At 45.7% G+C, this 24,481-nt stretch overlaps 3 protein-coding genes across 4 annotated transcripts in view; all 3 read right to left on the reverse strand.

Moving 5' to 3' along the window:
* The window catches only part of adarb1b (adenosine deaminase RNA specific B1b), a 42,705-nt gene extending 22,864 nt beyond the window's left edge, over positions 1–19,841 (reverse strand). For both annotated transcript variants that reach the window (XM_061286666.1, XM_061286665.1), the window contains exons 1-2: positions 19,643–19,841; positions 4,144–4,201 (exon numbers count right to left, since the gene is read on the reverse strand). The gene's annotated coding sequence lies outside the window, so the exon portion shown is untranslated. The remainder of the gene's footprint in view (positions 1–4,143; positions 4,202–19,642) is intronic.
* A 385-nt stretch (positions 19,842–20,226) lies between these two features.
* Positions 20,227–21,162, reverse strand: LOC133159901 (olfactory receptor 6E1-like). Its single transcript, XM_061287304.1, has one exon. The coding sequence runs from the start codon at positions 21,157–21,159 to the stop codon at positions 20,227–20,229; it is 933 nt and encodes a 310-aa protein (XP_061143288.1). The 5' UTR covers positions 21,160–21,162.
* Positions 21,163–22,297: 1,135 nt separating this feature from the next.
* LOC133159904 (olfactory receptor 6E1-like) lies at positions 22,298–23,300 on the reverse strand. Its single transcript, XM_061287306.1, has one exon. The coding sequence runs from the start codon at positions 23,298–23,300 to the stop codon at positions 22,365–22,367; it is 936 nt and encodes a 311-aa protein (XP_061143290.1). The 3' UTR covers positions 22,298–22,364.
* Between the last annotated feature and the right edge of the window lie 1,181 nt (positions 23,301–24,481).

Genomic DNA, 24,481 nt, shown 5'->3' on the forward strand with positions numbered 1-24,481 from the left:
TTTTAATACAATATTAAATAATACAAGATGGCTGACATACAGTATGGTGCTGTCTGGCCAGACATTGGACACCGCAGTGTAAATCCAGTCCCGCTTCCGACCCCTTATTGTTTCTCAACATGTGTGGGAAATCCCGTCTAATCTAATTAGGAGCACAAAAATGTGTCTGTCACTCTGTCTGCTGTTGAGGGGGAAAATGGGCTTTTGCTCAAAACAGCCGCGACACAGCTTGAAAAAACAAAGATAAGGGAAGGGTGCGCTCTGCTCTCCGTTCTCTCGCCAGGCTTCAGTGGAGCCCGCTCGCCAACGCCATTTACCACCCCAATGAACGACTCCGTGCCATGTGACCCGATACCTAGTTGCCTTTTGCATGTTGACTACTTAGACTTCCCAAAGTGCCAGAACTGAAATCATTTTTACAGTTCTGGGTGAAAAGAGAGTATTATTATGAATCATGATAATATTACTATAATAATAATTATATATATTTTATTATTAATAATAATTTTCAAAGTCATTTCTGTGCCTAAAATTTGTGTAAAGTTGACTTTTAAAGAGTCATAGTGGCCACGGACGAAGGACATTGCCGTATGTAATAGGTGTAAAAGGTCAGACGTGACAGCATGCTGTCCTGTGAATAATGCATGCGTATGCTTCGGCAAATATTCAATGATGAAAAAAAGAAAAAAAAAAAAGATCATGACCTTGAACCTTCTGTTCTTCTTGAAAATGAGAACCTCTGCCGTCTCTTTGCCATTTTTAAAGCCTTGCAAAGAGAATTGAGAGATTTGATGATGCGGATTTGAAAGTATTTGCTGAAAATTTCAAGTTTTCCTGATTTTGGGGCTCTCGCCAAAACGGCGCCGGTTCGACATCAAGTGTTGGAGAACAGCGCCATTTTTTGGACTCATTCAAATTGACCAGGTTTGTGAACAACGCACTCGATTGTGCGGTGTCAAATTGAAAAGACATGGACACTTTACAAGGACTTTGATCAATTGCAATTGAATAAAGTGAGACAGCAACGGCGCTTCTCTGCCTGCCTGCCAACACACACACACACAAAGGCGCTAACGAATGACTCATCAGTGCTAATTTGAACCGCGCCAGCTTGAGGAGACCTTGCGAAGGCAATACGGCCAAGCCTGGTGCCAAGTTTGGTGACGCCGTTGTGAAGGAAAATGGCAAAATCCTTCCAGAAAGGCTGCCATTTTGTCTTTGGGACAACCAGCGGAAAACTGGAATTCTTGATCGTTATTGCACTGACAATACGTTATGAAATTCATTCAAAGTCAAATTGTTCTCAAACGGTGCCTCGTCACACAAGAATACAATCAAATCAATCAAATACCGTAATTTTCGGACTATAAGTCGCGTTTTTTTCTTCATTGTTTGGGTGGGGGGGCGACTTATACTCAGGAGCGACTTATATACATATATATGTTTTTTTTCACTTTTCTGGGCATTTTACGGCTGGTGCGACTTATACTCCGGTCCGACTTATAGTCCGAAAATTACGGTAATACAAAATCAAATAAAAAAATGAGACTTATATGATATATATACTTATATGATAATAATAAAATACAAATGAAATAAAAAAAGGATTTGTAAGGTGTATTCATGCTGTGAATTCAGTTCTTACGCAATGGGCATCATTTCCGAAAAATGTGACGCCAAACTTATGGCCCGACGCAGTCATGTTGAAAGTTCCCACAGCCGCAGGGGGAAAACATCACTCCACATCACCAATGCTACTCAGCCAGGGCACCAAGTTAAAAAAAAACACACACACACGCGCGCCTGCACTTGCAGCAGACTACTAAAACAACAATAAATTGTGAAGGCCCGCAGTGGTGACAAGTTGTTTACGTGCGAGATGGTAATGCTGATGAATATGATGGAGATTTTTGTCTGGCACCTTGTGTTGAAATCTCACATTTGTGGACCACCGCGCTCGCCTTTTCCGTATACCCAGTCGGACCTCGAATAATCAAACCTCGTATGTCCAAATAGGGTCAATTGCAGCTGCTTTCCATCCAGACACAGCGTTTAATTGTAATCTTATGATGAGGTGAACATTTTGGAGCAACATTTGAAGACAGCGGCGGCATTATAAGAGCTCACCTCGGGATTATCCCAGTTTCAACATAACAAAGTTGGGCCAAAGACACCAAAAAGAGCTCAAGCGTGCACGACGACTAACATACAGCGGATGGCTTTGAATGTTTGACGTGAGTTATCTCGCCGGTCCTTACGTAGTTGAATTCAACACCGCGCGGGACGTCCGGGACTGAACGAGCGGCTTTGCGGTATTCGCCTGGAATATTGTGATGAGGCGAAGGCGCGTCGCATCAAACGAGAGCGCGTTTACATTTCTCCACAGGTTAACAATTCTGCAATCCAGATTGAGTTTCAGAAGAAAAAAAAACATTGTCGAGGGCCTCGAAATTACGAACGCAAGCGTTTGCACGATGTCACAATTAAGGATAAGGCCGGATGCAAAAAGTGACAGGATGTAATTCGATTTTTTTTTTTCTTCAACTCTTTGCCGTGTGCGTGCACATGGACACACTCGCCTGCAACTGCGGTAATTAGACTAATTCCGATGTGTAATCTGATCAAGGTGAAAGAGCTCAAATCATAACCTTTCCGTTGAGCTAGCTTGGAAGCAGTGGGGGATGATACGATAATCACATTTCAGTCAATGGAATAAAAACAGAAGGAGCTTCTTTCTGCGTACAGCACCGTTTTCGTCATTCTTTGACTATATGAATTTCCAAAGCGCAATTATTTTACGATACGTGCACGCGACGGGTTGCCAGGAATCACTCTGCCATGCAGTTGATGCTTATGAGTGTCCCAAGCCCGCCCCGTGATTTATCAAAGCAGAACGAGGATTACAAGCGACATATTAATGCAGCTTTGCTATATATTGTGCGAACGTCCTCGACCCGCCCCAATCTGCGCACGGCAACACAGATGTTGGTCGAGAATGAACGGCGTCGGCGACGGTGGGTCCGAACGAGGCTGGGCCTGAATGACGCCATTGTTTTTGCATCTGGCCACCGCTCCCATGGCCAGGTTTCCAAAACAAACGCCGCCTTTGATACTGGATCCATCTGCGTCCTGTCTGCTCGCAGGGACGGACGGACGGACGGACGCAAGTGAGGAACTTGCAGATAGCGCCGATAAGAAGGGAGCTGAGGCAAGCCCAGCGTGGGCAGAAGGGTGAGGAACAACATATTCATTGGGTGAATAGAAACACCGCCCGCCTGCGGTGTTGTGACTGACTGACTGCATGGTGACAAAAAAAACATAAGCTGTTGCAAATCTGAGCTGAGAAGCAAAAAGAGAGAGAGAGAAAAAAAGAAAGATTTGTGCGAAACGCACCAAAAGGCAGAACAAGCCACAAGACACTGAACGGCATCCAAGTTAGAAAATAGCAACCGACTCTCGACCTGTCTTCCACATTATTTCGGGATCCCGCGCGCTAAAGGTGTTTTTCCGCTCCTCCGATGACTTTCTCAAATAATGACGTAAATGAGTCACAAGAGAGGAAAGAGCGGCGACGTGCTCGGAATAAATGGATTCCCACGCTGCGTAATTAGCCATGAGTGACGGCTTTGGGAGTTTGGTGAATAACAAAGCAAAGAGTGACAAGGAGGCGCACAGGAACCAACGAGCCAGAGAGAGCCGGGCTCCCCTGATATTTCTAAAAATAGCCAGGATAAAGCAAAGACCCTCGCAGTGGCCCGCACAACGGGGACAACCGTGCTTGCGTATCGAATCCAAATTGAGCCAACGTGAGGAGCTTACATCACGATAGCATCGGGAGCCCTCCGTGAGCCGAGGAACAATTCGAACGAGCCCGAGTGCTTTTCTGCCGGATTGGGGTAATTAACGAGGCCACCCGGAGACAAAGATGCATCTGCAACAAACCCCGCTGCGTGCTCCACTTTCACAGATTTTGTTTTGAGTCATTTCTGTCCTCCCCTACGTGGCAACAGTCCCAAAGATATCTCAAGTCGTCGAGCAAATTATTTGAAGCGCTCATTATTCCCGCGCTTCATTTGGAAGTCATAACGCGGACGCGTTGAATAAAAAATGAAATCAAAGACGAGGAGGCCGAGCTCCGCTCACCCTTCCGATGAGTCGTCAGGGAGACGCCACTTTGATTTTCCAATCCCTTGAAGTCAACCTGTTCAAAACAAAACAAAAAACGGATTATTAGAAAATGATAGAATGACTAAAATGTCAATAAACTGACTGCGGTATGATTTCTTATTGAAACTGGCTTGAGAGTTTCCGAGATGAAGTTGTGATACCATGTGAGAGAAAAATGAACTATTCTCTCAATATTAATTCCTGTAAAATATGTCCTTACTGGCTAAAACATCGGTGTCAAACTCAAGGCCCGGGGACCAGATACGGCCCATCACATCATTAAATGTGGCCCGCATAGACAAATTGTGGATCGACTTCATGTGTCAATCATAAAATTGCAAATAGTTTTCACTTTTAAAAACGACAGATATTGCTAGCAATTTCTATTACCATGCATATTTTTAAAACATTTGCAGTTTTTACTAGTCTCTCCCGACAGAAACGAATTTGACATCCCTGGTCTAGGACAACAGTTTTTCTATTATAAAAAAAAAAAAAGGTAACTTTATTCATGCAGTGATGACAGCCGAAATGATCAAGCGTAAACATTTTCCAATCATCTGTAATTGGCTGTGCAGCGCTCGCTTGCTTAAGTGCCTTCGAGCACTCAAGCGAGTCCAAAACATTAATGAGGGATGTCCTTGACACGCCGCGCATCTGCCTCGTTAATATTCGTTTTCCATTTAATTGCAGTCGTGCGGCCGCCCGCGAGCTACGAGCGGCTCGCGTGCTTCCGCGGGAGAGTCATCAGCGCGGGAATTCGCCGCAACTCGAGTGACGATACACCGGCCAGCGAATATTGCATCTTTTTTAGGCCGTGTCGGATCACTCCACGTGAGTCTAACAAGTTTCAACAAGCTCGGCGATTTGCTTTCGTCTCGACGTCTGCTCCCGCCTTGCCGCTGAAGTGGAGTCACATTATAATATTGCATTAGAGAGCAGAAATTTGCAAAAACGGAGGGTGATGACCCGACCTAGCCCCGAAAGGCCTCCGAGCGCTAGCAAGGAATTTGCATGATGTGATTTACCCTGACAGTCATTACAACTGAAATGCAAAGTCTGTCGTTGTTAGCGTGCTAGCGATCCAGCAGCGAAGCAGTCGGCCGTATGCCGGTAGGAAAACGATGACGACGTCCATGGTAAGAAACGGCGAGCGATGATCAGCGAGGTGGGCAAAGGTTGCCGATTCCCCTAATGGGCTTAGACAACTTCCGAAAGCGTAAACGGGAAGAACAGCTTCCAAGGGCCACCTGGTGTTAATGGAAATTACCCAGAGCTAATTGGAGATGACACTCTTTTGCAATGAATGTTTTCAGAGAGTCCAAAAAGTTCCCTTGGACATCTGACATTCACCACAGGGGATGTTTGAGGTTGGAACATTTTTTTTTTTTTAACTAAGCTCATCAAAACAAAAGAACACGGAGCCCGTCGGGTACGACAGTAAAAGTTGAACCAGCACAAAGCAGAGGTAAACTTTTTTTTTTTCCAAGACCTCCACATCCAGGATGTGTCACAGACAGATTACAGCAAGATGAGTGTCCGAGATAAGCCACATTTGGGAAGACAAATCACATGCAGATGTGCTGGGATAAGCACGGAGCTTTTTTGCCAAGCTATTTCAAATAGATCGATATGGTCTGCGGTGTTTATGGGATCTGGTTGCGCGCTGGCAACGGCGGATATCGAACCATTGTCCCTTGTGTCCTTCTTGAAAGGATAAACCGTATTGAGATATCAGGTGTGTTGTCGAGGAAGGGCCGAAAGCAGTCGGCAAATTGTGATCGGCGATGGGCAGAATTATTATTTGAATGACCGGGGTCGACCGATTGATTCGGGGGTGAGAGGGAGAAATTAGGCAGATGGCACAACAACAGGAGTTGTTTACTTCCAAAGGAGGGGAAGGAAATAAAAGGCAGAGATTGGAATGGGAAGAAGCAGCAGCAGCAGCAGAAGGAATGACTCACTCTCACTCCCAAGGTATCTTTAAGGAATTAGCACCCAGGCTAAAAGTGACGGAGCTACGCATGCGCCCACAGTCCAAGGCTGTCAGTCTGACTTTGAAATAGAACAGAAGAGAGTTGTCATCTGGATGCAAAAGTTGCACACTCCCATTCAAATACATTCTGGAAAGAAAAAAAAAAAAAGGGAAAATTCCAGATGTAAATAGGTTATGGCTCAGCGTTGACAGCTCTGCGCGGCGGCACCTCAGTGCAAACGCAGCGTAGCGAAAAGAAGCCCGTCAGCCGAGCCCACCGAGCCTCCTCTGAGACCAACGCGGGATTCACTTTCAGTCAGTGCTCAACAAAAGCAGCAGCAATCAAGTTGAATGGCTCACATAAGGACGCCATCATTTAAAATGTACTGCTAAAAAAAGAAGAAGACCGGCCTCCATCTGGTGGCAACCCGACCTGAATTTGTATTTTGAATTCACAACACGTAAACCTTCGCCACCGACGCAAGAGCCATTAAACAACTGTCACAACAGTCATAAGACGTGATTTGTTCTTGAAAAGCACCAACCTGCGGGCCTATGACAATCTCAAAGAAAAAAAATCATGCTTAATTGTTGCTCGCCACAGGGGAGGCGGAGACGTACATAATTCCCTCCGTGGCGTGTTCACGTCAAAAGGGAATGATTGAATGCGACACGTGGCTTGCTGTAAAGAATACGCAAAGGCCATCCGGTGGGCTTGCCTGAAATGTCACGTCGGCCTAGAAAATGGACATCGCCATCAATTACGCAATTATCAAAGGTCTCAGAAAGGGCACTGAAGGAGTTAAGTGCACTGTGCTGGTTATTACCCACTAAAGCGTAGTATGTAGCGAGAGCGGTAAGGACACACATGGTGATGTTTATTGTCATCGTTCGGATTCCTATATGTCGACGCGAGTTGATTTCTGACCCATTTGCACAGCGGGCCGGACGTGCGGAAAATCAACATTGATGTGGAGCCTTGATGAACCCCGCGGCGTTTGTACACACTATAGATTATGAGTCACCAGCGAGCGCTCATTAGAGAAGGAAGGAAAGAGAGCGGCCATGTTAAGAGGTCATTGGCATTTGATTGCTCCCATCGCGTACATGGTGAGTCAGCTCGGTCACCTTGGGCTACTCCTGAAAGGGTGTGCATCAAAAAAATAATAAAAGGAAAATAGATTTGGAGCTTAAAAGATACATGAGCGAGATTATGGTTAACAGCCTTGGGAGGTCCAACTGCAAGAAAAGTTCTCATCGCACACCACAAGGGAATCAATCAAGATTAGATGGATAATGATAAAACATTCAAATACAAAATAGCATTTGGACTGATCTGAACAGAATATTGTGCTCTGTGGCACCAAAGGCCTAACCCTAACCTCAAAAAAAAAAAAAAAAATTCTTGCTGGCTGATTCTAGCAGAACATGGCTAGTTTCGGACCCAAAAGATGCTTTTGCTCATTTACTCTCCTGATCACAACACACTTTTGACTAACTAGCACAACAAATCTTTAATGAGTGTGGCCTATATTTTGCTTCCCTCAATGTGGTCAAGCCCCCCCATCTGTACTTGAAAAGGTACGCGGTGCTAACCAACTGGATTCCAGATGCCAGATCCAAGCGTGCACGGCGGTGAACATGTTCACGTAAATGGAGGTTGAAGTCAACTGTTAAGTCTTACGGGGCGGAAAGCAAAATGTGTTCCACTTTAATATTTTATAGACAGTTGGCTTCAATTAGCTAACATCCTTTATAACCTGAAGGGTTTAGCGCTCGCTCTTCCTGCGCCGGTACCGAGATATAAACAAGAGAAAAAGGCCTAAATAGAAACAATTTGCATTCCGAGAGTTATAACCTTCACGTTGACCAGGAAAAAAGCAACGTTCCCTCTTTGAATCACGGCACCCCGTTTAACCTGCCAAGCGCTAAGTGGTCGGGCTTGGCCTCCGCCGCCACAGGCAGATGGTGGGATGATTTGCACAAGGGCCACGGAAATAAATCACAACAAAAATCGGGTTCGGCCCGGCCCCGTGCTATTTGAACCACGACATTGGTGGCGCAATAACAAGTCCAGGCCGTGGAAGCCAAAATTCCACACCCCAAACTTGAAGGCATTGCACATTTATATGGACAGGGCACAAGTTCTCTCCGATATAAAAGTAACGTGGCAAACGAGTCAATTTATTTTGGAGTACCGTTCTTTTCCGTGTATAGTGCGCAAAATTTAACTAATTTATTGTCCTAAAATCTGGGGTGCGCATTATACATGGGTACAAAAAAAAAAAAAAAAAATTTTTTTTTTAATTTTTTTTTTTTTTTTTTTTTTTAAGTCCCAATGATCGTCACACACGCAGGGAGGCAATGGGTCCCATTTTTATAGTCTTTGGTATGGTCTTAACTAGGCTGGATGTAATTTTTTTTGTTGGCGTTGATTTCTCCGACTGCCCGTAAACGCACCACCGCGCTTCGTGCGCACACGGGACAGCAAATGAGCAGGTGATCGAGCAAGCGTCTGATACGAGAGCATTGCGGTCGCATGGAGCGTGTTTGAAGTGAACAGCAGAGAAGAAAGGCAAAGTGTTGTGAAATAAAATGCACAGAACGGATGCGCAAGACACGTCAGCTATATAAAGAGCGAGAGTTGTTTTCTTCCTATTAGTTTCAATTCACAGTTTAATTAGCAGTTTCAATCAGCAAATAACAAAATGCGTATTACAGGTAATATTTTATTTCACAACACTTTGCCTTGTTCCTTTGGTCTCTGCTGTTCATCCTAAAACACAAAGGCGCTCTTTAAGCAATGCGACAGTGAGCGCCCGGCGCGCTGCGGTTGCGCGACCGCACCAAATTAAGCTCCCTGCGCAGTGCGCACTGAGGTCCACTTAAATTTTAGAAAGTACATCAGGACTTTAAAAATATCTTCTAAATTTCAGCGACGGCTCTGTCACAATAATCGACCAGCCCGGTGCAGTTGGGCGGTCGGCGGCGCGCTACGGTTGAGCGTTCTCTCGCACGCTCTCTCTCTCGCTCTCTCTCACTCTCGCACACACGCAAACCGGATATCATACGGAGGCCGCCATTACAGATGCGCAGAACGGATGAGCAAGACACGTCAGCTATATAAAGAGCGAGAGTTCAGTTCTCTACCTAAATCCGTATTACAGGTAATATTTTATTTCACAACACTTTGCCTTGTTCCTTTCTTCTCTGCTGTTCACTTCAAACACGCTCCATGCGCACGGAGCGCGGTGGTGCGTTTAGGGGCAGTCGGAGAAATCAACGCCAACAAAAAAAATTACATCCAGCCTAGTTAAGACCATACCAAAGACTATAAAAATGGGACCCATTGCCTCCCTGCGTGTGTGACGATCATTGGGACTTAAAAAAAAAAAAAAAAAAAAAATTTTTTTTTTTTTAAAAATTCATAAAAATTGGGTGCGTATTATACATGGGTACAAGCTTTTTTCCAGCATCAGCATGCCATTTTTAGGGGTGCGTACTATACATGGGGGCGCACTATACACGGAAAAAAACGGTATTATTCGAGACAGGTCAGCGGAAGATAAAAGGACAGTATAAGCTACGAGAGGACAGTTAGGGAGCGCTGGGCAGTGGTGTGTGATTAATAACGCTTGCATAATGCTTTCCAACGCTGTACAACTAACTAACTACAGGGGGGGGGGGGGGGGTCCTCGGTTTTGGACGGCCGACTTTTCAACTTTTGCTGTGAGAATTCAAATAGTTGTCCCTCGTCACTTTTCACAGTGAAGCACTGGCTAGTTATTCCGATTCCGATGCATACGTCTACGATAGACGACGGCGTGAGGGAAAAGCGCTCATCTGATAAGGGGGGGGGGGGGGGGGGCAAAAAAAGCAAGTAGGCAAGATTATAACCTGTGCTTGTTGGTCACACACACATGGGCTGCGCCAACGGCACTGCCTGCTAATGAATAATGGAGAAATGCATCTACAAAAATAGATGTGCACTGTCAGAGGGGATCAAGAGGGAGAAATGATCCGGCAGCAAATTAAAAAAAGAAGAATAGAATCATACCTATATGGTATATCATTACGAGGGGCTTTTTCCTTCCCTTGCCACGTTCTTTGGCCTAATCCTGGTGGACACGCTTAAGCATTCAGCCGGAGCACGTCATTCACAAAGCGGAGAAAGCTTCCCTTGTTCACTCCACATAAGTGCACACTTGTGCGTGTTTGCGTGTATAATTTGCCGCATGATATTAAAGTTGCCGGCTGCCACGAGAAGATTATTGTAAAGTGTTGTGCTTCACTCGGGCGTCTCTTCCCATTGAATGGGAGCCCAGGCCATTCAGAAAAAATGTCTGGATGATTCTTCTGTGGTTTTAAAGTCAAACGTTACCCATGGGAAACATGTCGAGAAGCTTGAATGATGTTGAAAAACATCCTTGACAAGTTTATTAGTCGTTGGCGGTAAACCGATGGATTCCGGTATCCATATGAATATCGAAAATGGCTGGCAATGTTGCTGTCATGGGAAAAAAAAAAATAGGCAAAGATGATGAAGAGCCCACACAAGGTAGACTTGGTTTAAAGCGAGGTCTCGGGCGAGAATGCCCCCGCGGCATGCTAAACGCGTTGTTGCTTTGAGCGATCGCTTGTGACACATGGACAAACAACGAAGCACGTCCTTGAGGCATTGCCGCCGACAGCCAATCCGGTGCAAATTTCATTGAAACGCCATCCATCGGATTCAAAAGCAACTCCTCCTTCATTTGTTTTTGTCTTTTTAAAGTCACGCCAGTAACGGGCGAGAGACGTGTGAGTGCAAGTCTGCGATTGACAACTGCTGTGACGAGAATACGATGGGACAACCATTCAAAGCTCCAAAACAGAATATATGGGGATGTGATTTTCAATATACGTATATATAGATGTAAAAAAAAAAAAACTATCATCAAGCACAGTGACACTTGGATCTCATTCATTGACATGAATGGAAACGCCTTAAAAAAAAACATCAGTGCAAGATGAGTACCGTATTTTCCGGACTATAAGGCGCACCAAAAAACCTAAAATTTTCTCAAAAGCCGACAGTGCGCCTTATAGTCCGGTGCGCCTTATATATGGACCAAATTCCTATATTGAAACTGGCCCGAAGCATTGTGTCATGAAATCAATCATAAGTGGCCCGCTGAAGACTATGAATCATGAATCAAAAAAACTATGGATCATTATTTTGTTATTATAAAGTAATTTGTTACGTCTGAAGTTGAAATAAAAAAGATAAAATGGAGAATGATTTGATTTGGATTTAAAATCTGACATGAGGCATTAATGGTGCGCCTTATAGTCCGGTGCGCCTTATATAAGGACAAAGTTTTAAAATTCATTGAAGGTGTGCGCCTTATAGTCCGGTGCGCCTTATAGTCCGGAAAATACGGTAATTCATTTAATTGAATTATCATTGAACTAGCGGTGGAGGAGAAGGACGACGTCCTTGTTGTCGAGCGTACGCAAGTACAAAACAGTCGGATGCTTCTGAGCGAAAATGACGTTGGGGCGCAAGTATTTGTGTTTGTGCAAGTCCCCGCTTTCAAGTGCACGTGTCGTTAGTCAACAGCAAAAAGCTCGAGCGTGTCAAGGAATCTCGTAAAGTCTCATTTACGGGGTGTGAAACGTTTGCGTACGGACTTGCTTGGCAGCAATAAACAAAGTGTGGAGGGGAGGGGAGGGGCGGAGAGCACATATTTCCAGCATGGGAATGTCACCACATTGCTTTATGCTAACCGACGCCACGTTGGAGGATCTTTGAATCCAAAGCTGGTCAAAGATGACCACTTGCAGGTGGGCCGACTTGATCTGGGCTTGAGCGCTTATTACAAGCCGCTTGTGATGACATCCTCACATGAGGTGCGAAAACGATTCATCCAACAATGGGAATAATTCAAGTTAATCTTTGTCGCCACTGGCCGCAAAATAAATACGGAAAAAGCACATTGATACGCAGACCGGCCGCCAAACTGAGCCAGCTCAGCAGGAGGCCGTGCATGTCTGCCAATAGAGCTGCTTATTATCAATTATAAAAGATCTTTACAAGTTATTTATTGATTCTATGGCTTCTGAAAACCCTTGCGAGTTAAATTGGGAAGTATTTGAGGCAATGTTTGCTCATCTTCAGCCAAGTGCTTTGGCACACATTGGACATTTGCTGTTAGATCGACGGCGATGGCGCCCAGAACCAAAAAGAAGATTCTGTCCCGATATTTTTGAAGCTGACAGTGTCGCTAGACAAAGGAAAATCAGAGGCTGCCTAAGAACTTATCAGATGTCTTGTAATTGCTTTCAAGGAAACGTGATCGGATTGGGGCGATGTCACGAGAGGCGTCGGTGGGCGCTCTGCGTCCCCAACGCTCGACGCCACGTCTGCATTTCACAGAATCAGCCCGTCCCGCAGATTCCCATCAAGCGTAATGAATCTTGTCGAAACACAATCTTACTTTCTACGCCGTTCGTGTTCACGGGAATGGCGGGAAAATCCATCAGCTCAAGAAATCTTGCTCGCCAAGAGAAATAGAAAAGCAAAAACCATTTCAAAACAAACTTGTTAGCTTGAATCGTTTCCTGGAAGATTTTTTATTTTTTTTTGAACGGATTTGTAAAGGGCGGATGATTCGGAATTTCTGGTGGCATTCCTTCGCCTCGGGGAAGCAAAGTAGAAGAATCAGCCAAGCGAGGAACTTGAGACTCTTTTGGAAAAGTGGCGTGCATCTTCTACAAGTAGGAGCCTTCAGCCATGTGAACAAACCACAATCGGCCTGCCATCGATTTTCCCAACAAGCGGCATATGTTTTTCATACATGGCTCGTTGGAGCAAATTCGTCAAACCGCAAGCGGTCCATTATTAGAGTCGCAAGCGGAAATGAGAGCGAGAGAGAGCATCACTCAGCCTCCCTCCTCTAACTTTGTAATCTTGTTCACGTTTATCACTTCATCGAAACCAGCGTTTAGCATATCAAGTGCTCTGCCTCAAGCAGTCTCTAAAATCAGCAGCCAGCACTCATTTATGACTTGCCACAGTCACAATTTGCAAATTTCGCCGTCACGGGAAATGCTGCAGCAGCAGCAACATGTTGGAAATTGAATCAAAAGTAAGAAAACTCAAAGGAGTGTCCATGAATAATATATATTTTTTATCTTGCCAATCGCTAGGCACGTGCGTTCGCGTTCAATTTGATTGCTAACTTGCTTAAAACCCTCCATTGCAACAGTGTCCAATGTACGCCCCTAGTGGACGAAAAGATAACTGCACCTCACATGCACATTTTCTATGGATACTTTGCAGACAGCTTTCAAATGATAATATCCGCTTTGAGGAGGTTCCTCTCTCTCGTAGGGGGTTCTGGAATGGAGCCCCGGCGATTAACCAGGGACTAACGAGAAAGGCACAGGCTTGGAATCCTGCAAGACGACACTGAGGATTTGTCGCACGCATCGGCAGACCTGCCAACTTGAAAGCAAGTGTCCAAATCTGCAAGGCCAGCTAGAGGACAAGAGGGACATGAGGGGGGGGAATGGAACAGCACTAGGTCAACTAGAAGAGAAGAAGCAGATCGCAAAAGACGTGGGGGGTGGGGCAACTAGTTGAGGAGGGGGTATGAATCACCCAAAGTGTGCCGTCAGCATCCCCGGCCGGGGCCAGCGGGGAGCGTTAAGTGAGTTGACGTGGGGCGCCCAGTTCCCCCTTCTCATCTCCTCCATTTCTCCTTTTGTCTTTGTCATCCGTATGGCAGATTCCACCTCGTCACCCCCCCCCTCCCTTGCCCTGCTGCACACTCCATTGAAATGGCCTCTTTCTCTTGCACTCTCCCACACGCACACACAAACCCACGCTTGCTTGCACAAGCATCCCGCATGAGCCATGTCTTATTTACGGTTCGATTATAGCCCAGCGCCCTGCAGGACGCTGGTGCTCTTCCGCCTGCCTCCCTTTCTGCCCAGATGTTGCTGCAATAATTGCTTGAAAGCCGTTTGGGTTGTAAAAATGTGTGTTTGTTGTTACAGGAAAGCTGGTGCAGTAGCGCAGCGCCACCGCAGCGCTGAGCCCAATATGCATAAAAGGACCCCCTGGTGAACAACTATTTATTTTAAACGCAGCTGCAATTTTCAAAGTTGACAAACACGCAAACGCACCTCCTATAGTACGGATAGCTGCGGGTGGAAATCTCCATGCGGCGCATAAGTGAAGAGCAAAAAAAAAAAAAAGCTCTCCGGCGAGCGTGCGCACTTCGATGCAACAAGGTCATAAAATGAGTGTGCGGGCGCAACCCCCAGGAGCCGTAACACAGCTGAGTAATAGGGCGGCTTAAAAAAAACAAACACACACGACAATGGTGCAGCAGCAGCAGCACTGTAGCCGCATTCCACCGGAGTATGCAACACGGCTGGGCCGCCGCTCGTAAATGCGCCAGGATTCGGGAATCCTCAGAGAGGTCCCATCGTCTCCTTGGTAGCGACTGCCAAGTGAAGCCAGACGTCATTTGATGAAAACATTTTTAAATGCTAGGACATGGTGTTCCACCGAGTCGGTGATCATCGCCGATGACGGGCCTTTTATGCAGGTACAGATTGTTCAAGAGTGACATGACGGGGTGACAGTAAAACACAGCGCTATCTTTCAAAGTGGCAGAAAATGCACAATTCTGAGAGCTAGGTAGCACTTTGAATGATCATCAATGGTCTTTAGATCATCTGTTCACGACACGTCCATTGGTTGGAAAGCTAATTGGGCAAAAAAATAAAGAAAATGCACAATTTATATCTGTTGTTATTGGTTTTGTTTCCATCTGAAAAACTGCTTGAGACCGATGGTTGCCTTACAAGACCAGCATGAAGTCATAAAGGAAGACGTTAGGTCCTGCAGTACAGTTTGAAGAAAGAGCAAACCTTTTATCTGCCTCCAGTCCCAAAACGTGCTTCTACCGCTGCCACAAACGTTGGAAACTCAGTCCAAGTCTGCGAGCCAGAGAAGAACACGGCACGCAGGCAGCCGGGCAGCCAGGCAGGCGCTCGCTCACCCAAAACGACCCGATATCCAGGCCTCGCTGGGAGTTCTATGCGGTAATTATGCGAATCTTCATCTTGAATATGTGACAATTCTTAGCGTCAATCCAACATTTCAAGTCTCAGTGAAGAAAGGTACCCCACCCTATCAAAACAACAATGGCTTCGCAGTCCCATTGTGACGTTTGTCGCTCAAACATTTGTACACTTTGCGGGCTCGCCAACCACCGCAGCGGCTTCTGTATTGCCCGGAGGCGGAACAAATCTGGACCTGTTTTATAGAAACATAGGGATTAAATTAAAATGTTCCCAGTCAGCGAGCACAGTAGACAAATATGCCTCCATAGACGTGCAGCATCTGTCTCGCGCTCTGCTGCCAAAGACCCCGAATAATGGTTAGCCTCGGCCGAGCTAGCGTCTAAGCTAGCGTCCGAGCTAGCGTCCAGAAAAAATAAAAAACAGCGCCAGGCTATTATAACCCTTATCAAAGTCACAGGATATCCCTTCATACGAACAACTAACGTGATATCTATAATATTGACATTTGACGGTGCCCGGCGGAAACCGGTTTTAGCCGGATTTGATGTGAGCCTTCTTCAAGAACTCCTGAGTAATTGCTTTGGCGAGAAAGCCATAGATGTGAGAGCAGTTTGACCTTGGTATTTGATTGTAACATTTTCTAATCTAATTCTTCACTAACGCAAAGTACAGAGAGGCTTGGCGCCACCTTTGAAGGAACGTCCTCGCAAAACTATCGGGGAGGGGTCGTCGGTCAAGGAGGAAACCAAGGTACGTGCTGGAAAAACACACGTAGCCATAACAGAGACAGAAAAATATAGTATGTGAAGGAACTGAACCCTAAAATAACATTGGGGGTGGGTTGCAAATGCTTTTCCATCATGGAGGACATTTAGCCAAAAGGCATTGTGGTTAATTGATTTCTATGAGGCTATCTGAGAAGGCTGAGGTTTGGTCTCTTTGACCTTAGTCAAAACATGCACGAATGCAGCTACATTCAAGCTTTCAAACATGACTGACTGAAAGGGACACTGTCCGTCATCACCGCCACTCATTTTCCTACATGCCGTAGCCGAATGACCTTGTTAGGCGAAACTGACCTTTGTATTATTCGAATGGACTGAATTACATTTGTATCAAAGCCGAAACTATCTTCAATTTCATAACCCTCTCAGGAATGAATATTTGTAAACAGAGGAGAAATATTTTTTATCTTATGCCAAGAATATCTGATAGGACTTGCAGTAATAAATGAAATAATTACATAAAATAAGTCTAAAAAAAAAAAATGATGAGATGATGGAGATGCATGTACACACACACACACACACTACTGGATACTGGATAGCAAGCAACCTTCACGGGCCGCCGCGGCAGGTGACGGGGTCGGCATACGGCGTCCGACAGGTTGAAGATCTCATCGGCCACGTGCGGCGTGCCGCCGAAGCGCACGTTTTATCAAAGCCGGCCGGGGTTACTCTTTGAGTGACAGCAAGTAGCCACGGGCAAGGCTGCGGTAGAGTCGAGTTGCTCTGCAGCTCCGTGCCAAGACTGCTCTTATTCACCATTTTCAGAATCTGGCCGCCGAGAAAATGAAACGACGTCATGATGGCTGATACTGACGGAAACCTGTACGCAGCCATTTTTCTGCTGAAGAACAACAAATAATATTCATCCCCACGCACGCTACTGATGCATTTTTGTATCTTCAAAGAACGTTGCATAACCTTGCATAGCAATGGAAGAACAACACATTAGGAATGAGCCATCGGCTCACTCCCACTTTTCCAAGGCAAATGTTTCAAATGCTCATCAAAAAAACGACGTGCTCTACTATCCACATGAAGGAAAATAAAAAACATTTGGAATTTGCGTTGTCCGGCTACAAGCGAATTCCCTGCTAAGCGTTCATCAATCAACATTTGCCTGGAATGGTTGCCAATAGCATCTTGGACCGCAGCAATCATGACTTTGAGTGTGTACGGCTTTAAAGGGCGGGGCCTAATCTGGTGAGTGACATGGGTGTCAGCAAATTAGCCGCTTGTTTACATTACTCACACTTGATCTTCTTTTCCCAATGTGAAACGATCCCAAATTTTGGACATTTTGTCTTTTACACACCATTCCTTGCCGAGTGGAGCAAATGTTTTTTTTGGGGGTAGAAATTGCAAAGCTTCCAGACATATTTTACAACCACTGTTTAGAAAATGTATTGAATTGATTCAATAACTGGTGCCAGTCCTATAACATTTTTAAATTTTCTAAATTTCAGCGACCGCTCTGTCACAATAATCAGAGTCAGAGTCAGGACATATAGTGGCTGTCTGCATGCGTGTGCGTGTGATGCTAACGTCACGCGGCATGTGCAATTCGCCCTTTCTCGTACTTTCGCCGAGAACTCCGGATGACCTAAAATAGGTACGGGGCGGGCCCGACGTGGACACTTGGAAGACCGTGTACTTTATTTGTATTTATAGATTTCACCCCTTAAGTAAGAGTGATGCATTATGCATAAGCCAGTGCGTCACAAGTAAGACTAACGCATGAATAAGGGCCACAACCTGCGGCCCGCCATAATTTGGTGGCACGGCCGATGGAGCGGCATTGATGTAGCCGCCCCAAGGGAAGCCAAGAAGTCACGCGAGCCGGGGTCACGCGGCATCATTTGCACTAGCCCCTCCAACTCTTGCTTTTGTCCATATTCATAGCCCAATGTCCAAACGACTCTCATCACAGATGAGAGACAAGTGAGGACCGGAAAGACTCGCCGCACTTCCCCGACAGGAGCAAGGAAGATTGCTTTCGCTCAAGGTTCTCGCTCGCTCGCTCGCTCGCTCTCTTGCGTGGCCTACTTTGTTAGTCTGATGAAGCGCTCTCAGCAGTTTCAGCGGCAAATGCCATGAAAAAAAGCTCTTATTCCCTTGTGCAACGCAAATGCTGAGCGCGCATGAAAGGCTAAGATGGAGTGGGGCGAATGCAGTTGTGTCTTTTTCCTTTCAACTTTCTTACTTTCGACGCTGCTGCACCGTCTATAGCCTGCCAAAGTGGTCCGACATTTTCGCTTCAGACAGTGAAACTCGGCTTTTCAGCTCTAACTCCTGGAAGAAGTGAGGAAATCCCACCCCCGCCATCAAGTCCCTGAGGTTTTCTTCATACACGTGCGATACAAATGTTGTGGACTGGGACTTGGTTCCTTATTTAGCAACGGCGCATCCATCAAGGCTAAAACAAGCACGTCTTGGAGGCAGGGGCCATATGGATGGATGAGAGCTCTGTCCACGGGGATGTGGGGGTCTCATCCCGTTGCCTCCGGTTACGTACGACACTTAGATTATAAGAGACTTGCCCTCACGGCCAGCTACGTTGGCCTCTTGACTGCCACTGCTTGGATTTGCCAACATACAGCCGAGGCACCCCCGCGGCCGCATGCAGTGGTGTGTGTGTGTGTGGTGGGGTCAAAACTCACACGCACACAGTCCACTTAAAGCATGTCACATCAGCAAGGTCAGCAGTAAAAATCTTTTGTAAATAATACAACATATTAGGGCAATTTTGCTTTGAGAAGCTGCATTTTTATTTCATATATAAATATTTGATAACAGATGACTCAGCAAGAAGCAGCAAACTGTACTGTTGCGGGCTAACGCCAAGTTGACTGCCACCATCCAGCGCTCGGTCGGCTCCCGCTTTTGCAAGCCACGGCTCATATCGAGGACGTGTCGGGGTCACTCGATCGTCAAGGCGCCAACACGAGCAGCGTCCCGTAAAATAAAACGACAGTGATGACAAATATTTGGAGAACATGCATTTGAAGCCCCATCCTAGGAACTGTCAGGCTGCCATGCTAACCATCCAGCAAAGGTCAGACAGGATTCCCCAAAAATGGACCCTGGCATATTGACATCTCGTAATCATAAATCTATATCACTTTGTATAATAATATTGGAGTGTGCAAAAAAAAAAACCCAGCAAGACAAGCGACTGCATGCTTACAATAACAAATCGCAACCGGGCCCAACGTCACGGGGTGTTTTAATCATCCACGGGACCGCCCGAACGCCCAATATCGTTTTTTTTCCCTGTCTCTCTAATCTCATCCAATCTTGCCAGTCCATCCAAGACATCATCTGACGGCACACTGCGGCGAACACCTGCATTAACACCCCCCCGATGCGTTGCAACCAAAACTGCGCGAGAGCTTTCCTCGGTTGACCGAGCGCGATGCGGTAGATCGGGCAGCGCTGTCAGGTACAACCGAGGGGACACGACAGCCGCCTCGCGATTTTTTTTTTTTTGGCGTGGGGGGGTTGTTTATTTTTGCCACCGTTCCGCCCTCCACAGCCAATGTAACACACGCAGATGCCATCTTAAATAAAGATCGTGTGGTATTGCACAAAGACACCCAAACGAGACAATATTAGCAGGCGGTTCGGTACTCACAGATCTTCACCGTGGGGGGAGAAAACAAACAGACAGAAAGAAGCCTGCGCGTCGTCCGACGGTGGCGTGGAACGCAGAAGAAGCGAGGAAGCTTGGAGCGCTGCTCTGCTGGCGATCGCATGTGCGGTGGCGTTGGAGCTTTGACTGGACGTGCCGCACGATTTAGGAGGCTGCCTGGCTGCCTGGATGGATGCGGGCGGGCGGGCGGGCGGTTCGGCCTTCTTCTCCGACGCTGTGGCTCCGCGGGTCGGAGAACTCGCTGGATGCTGCGGTGCACTAGCGTCACCAAGTGACGCGGAGTATGCTTTTTTTTTTTTTATTATTATTTTATTTACTCCGTGGTCTGTTTAATGAAGACTCGGTACAAAGGCGTAAATGTGAAAAAGAAAATTTTTATTCTTGTCATGAATACCAAAAAAAAAAAAAAAAGTAAATAAAAACTATACTAATATTCTAATGCATGTAGATGAGTGTGCATATCATTATGTGAAAGTGAATTACAATAAGCATAGCAAAAATGAGATTCAACATTCAGTTTTGTCTTTCCTTGACAAACGCATCCTTCACAACAGTTTCATTTCAATCTAAAAGCTGTGGATCTTCTTTTTGGTGTGAAGAAGGCCCGCTATCCTGTTGCGGATGTGTGTCAGCTGCAACCCGTAGATGAGCGGATTCAAAATAGGGGGAATGAGTAGAAACTCAATGGTCATAAAGTTGTTCAAGTGTTGCGACACGTCGGCCGAACCGAATCTCATATACAACAAATCCAACAGCACGGTGCCGGTGTAAGTGATGAGGCAGATGGCATGCGGCATGCACGTCTGCTTGAACCTCTTCCACGTCTGCGTGGTCGAAATGCACATTTTAATCAGATACACGTAAGACCAACAAACAAAGAGGAAATGAAAAAAATAAAAGGCAACGTTCAGCCAGGTGATGATGGTGTGGGATCTGGGTGGCGAGCAAATGAGGCTGACCACCATCTGGTTGACGCAGTAGAGTCTGTTGATGTGAGAGCCGCACAGCTTTTTGCCCAAGATGGACGCCGTGTTCGTAAACATACAAAAGAGAGGCATGAACCAGGAGAAAAACACAAAGAGGGACACTCTCTGCCTCGTCATGTAAGATTGATAAACCAGAGGCTGACACAGGGCCACGTACCTGTCGTAAGCCATCAGCGCCAAGATGGAAAAATCGTACGTATTGGACGAGTGTATGACGAAGCCCTGCAGCAAGCAGCCGGCGTAAGAAATCACATGAGACGACAGGAGGTCCACCAGGAACTTGGGGTAGAAGCCCACAGACCCGTACACGGCATTGATGCATAAGTTACACAGAAAAACATACATGGGCTTGTGGAGCTTCTTGTCAGTAAGGATGACAACAATAATGGTGACATTACTCAGCAGGATGATGAGGTACCATAGCAGCACAAGGACAAAAAGGATTAGCCGGTGCACAAAGGGGAAATTCAAACCAGAGAGAGTGAGCATCGTGACACTGGAAACATTTTGCATCGTAAACAACCTCCGCGCAGACGCATCAAATTACCTCATGACGCAAACGCAGGTGGGAGACGCGTGGCCGCCCCTCCGAACGAGCGAGCGGGCCGCCGGCTAGTTAAAGGCTTTGGGATGAGCACGGCGTGACCTTTGGGACCCGAGCCGACCAATGGCTGCCTGTCACGTCGGCGGATGTAGGCCTTTCGTCAAGCCTTGACTTCAGCGCTCAAGCCAACAGGGACGCGACAATGCCAATCAAATGGAAAAATCGAATTGTTGCATGTTTGCTTTCTGACGCCTTTTTCGTGTGAGTCAAATAAAGTCTGGATAGCCATTTTTCTTTTTAAACACTCACCGTTAGGTTCTACTCAGCTAAATTATAACTGAGCATCTCCTTGGCAGCTAATCTATACTTGACTGCTAAAATATGCGACTGTCACAGTCCACAGGTGCAAAATTGGAATTATTTGGCGCTCCACTAGCCGGCGCTCGTGGCCCAACTTGAAACTGCGAATCCATGCTTAAGAATCACAGGAAATTGGTCACAATGATGTCACCTGCAAGCTGAGCCGTGATTGGTCGCTACCTGAGCTGTGATGTCCTTTTCAGTCGACAGCTAGAGACAAGATGGCTACAAATTTGTCAGAAGAGCTTTTTAGACTAGTAGGGCCACATAGTATATCAAATAGTAAAGACAAATTTTCACTTGATATCTCCTTTAATGAATCATTCCGTCTCCATGTGCTCCTGCCGCAACCCCAAAACGCAAATGCTTGCTTCATTAAATATGCGAATGCAAGTGTGAGTTTGTCTCTACCAGGAGTCCTCAAAGGCCCCCGCAATGTTCTCATCTTCCTCAAACATAAAAAAAATATTTATAGGTTTCAATCCAATTTTAAAAAAAAGTAATGTCAAGATTTTAACATCAATATTAAGAAAGCTGACAACAGAGACAATTGACTATGTTGAGATATAAGCATGTGACATTAATAGGATAAAAAACAAAAATTAGACAAGAGTTGGCATTGTGGAAGGCATGTAATAAACACATTTGAATAATCTAATGACCAATATCAACCAATTTTCTACTAAATTCTACTTTATTTAAATGAACCTGGAAATGACATTATGTGAAAAGGATATTCTGCGTTGGCTCCGAGAGAAATGATAACAAAAGCCTCTTTCACAACCATTCCATCCATCCACAGTCTCATCTCTCTCTAAAAGCTGTGGATCTTCTTTTTGCTGTGAAAAAGGCCCGCAACCCTATTGCGGATGAGCGTCAGCTGCAGCCCGTAGATGAGCGGATTGAAAATTGGAGGAATGAGTAGAAACTCGATGGCCATAAAGTTGTTCAAGTGTTGCGACACGTCGGGCGAACCGAATCTCATGTACGACAAATCCAACAGCACGGTGGTGCTGTAAATGACCAGGCAGATGACATGCGGCATGCACGTCTGCTTGAACTTCTTCCACATCTGCGTGGACGAAATGCACACTTTGAACAGATATCCGTAAGACCAGCAAATAAACAGGAAATGAAAAAAATAAAAGGTAACGTTCAGCCAGGTGATGATGGTGTGGGATCTGGGTGGCGAGCAAATGAGCTTGACCACCATCTGGTTGACGCAGTAGAGCCTGTTGATGTGAAAGCCGCACAGCTCTTTGCCCAAGATGGACGCCGTGTTCATAAACATACAAAAGAGAGGGATGAACCAGGAGAAAAACACAAAGAGGGACATTCTCTGCCTCGTCATGTAAGACTGATAAACCAGAGGCCGACACAGGGCCACGTACCTGTCGTAAGCCATCAGCGCCAAGATGGAAAAATCGCAGCAACTTGATGAGTGTATGACAAAACCCTGCAACATGCAGCCGGCGTAAGAAATCACATGAGACGACAGGAGGTCCACCAGGAACTTGGGGTAGAGGCCCAGCGACCCGTACACGGCATTGATGCACAAGTTACACAGAAGAATATACATGGGCTTGTGGAGCTTCCTGTCAGCAAGGATGACAACAATAATGGTGAAATTATTCAGCAGGATGACAAAGTAGCACAACAACACCAGCGCAAACAGGATCATTCGGTATACAAATGGGAAATTCAAACCAGAGAGAGTGAGGATTGCGCCAACGGAAACATTTTCCATCATAAACAACCTGGCGCACTAAGTGAGCGCAGCACACACATGCAGCCGGGAGACGCGCGACCGCCCCTCCGAACGAGTGTGCGCGCCGCCGGCTAGTTAAGGGCTTTGAGAAGAGCACGGCGTGACCTTTGGGACCCGGGCCGACCAATGGCTGCCTGTCACGTCGACGCCCCAACAACTCGCCGGATGTTGGCCTTTCGTCAAGCCTTGGATCGAGCGCTCTGACTTCAGCCACCAGGGACGCAACGCTGCCAATCAAATCAAATTATTTTTACTACGCAATAAAATATTTGGAGTTGAGCTGTCACGTAAAGTGTCAGGACGAACTTCAACTCCTGTTCCAAGCGTTTCCCTCTTGTCAGCCTTTTTTTCTTGTTGTACGGTGAAGCGAGCCACATCCTGTCATTTTCCCTCCGTTGCCATTAAGGCCCCATTCTGAGGTCTTTGAATGGACTTACCGTGCAGAATTCTTGCTCATTCTGATCCAAGATCTCTGATCAGCTGTTTACGTGCGATGGGATCAATTCCGATCTGGCGTTGGATCAGAACAACTCATTTACAGCCACGTGGCATGTGCAGATCGATGGAAATGACGTGATTCATGAAGACTGAGTTCATTCGTCCGTTTAATAAAAAATATAAATATAAAACTAGGAATAAAAAGAATAGTTGCGATTGTTTAATATCATAAATATAATAAAGATAAAGGCATGGATACGTTTCCCTTCGGTCTCGATACACTTTTTTTCAAATTAGAAAAGGCTATTTATGTGATATGACTCAGCCTGTCAGTAGCTCAAGATTTAAGTCTGTTTTTTTAAGAAAGCGACTCCAAGTGTTAATTAACAAGAATTTGTCATTTTACTTTAATTGAACTCCAAGTGCTTTTTTTAATTTAATTTGAATCTAACGAGTTTGTCATATTCGGTTGCTGTTTTCCTTAATCGGTTTTACTTGTTTTGAAAACAGTTACTTGATTTAATTTCACTTCTGATGGATATTTATATCGCATGAGTGAGGTTAAACTAAGATCCAAGCTTCTACTACGATGAAATGTAATTCCAATGCAAACACAAACAGAACATGAAAAAATATTTCTATCCAGAGATGGTCAACAGGTCATTATTTGTCCCTATCGCTGTCCCTCGAGAACAATTAGTAGCAAAGTGCTCTCGTGGGGCATT

This window comes from Syngnathus typhle, linkage group LG9, assembly GCF_033458585.1.
Source record: "Syngnathus typhle isolate RoL2023-S1 ecotype Sweden linkage group LG9, RoL_Styp_1.0, whole genome shotgun sequence".
In the NCBI taxonomy this organism is placed as follows: Eukaryota; Metazoa; Chordata; class Actinopteri; order Syngnathiformes; family Syngnathidae; genus Syngnathus; species Syngnathus typhle.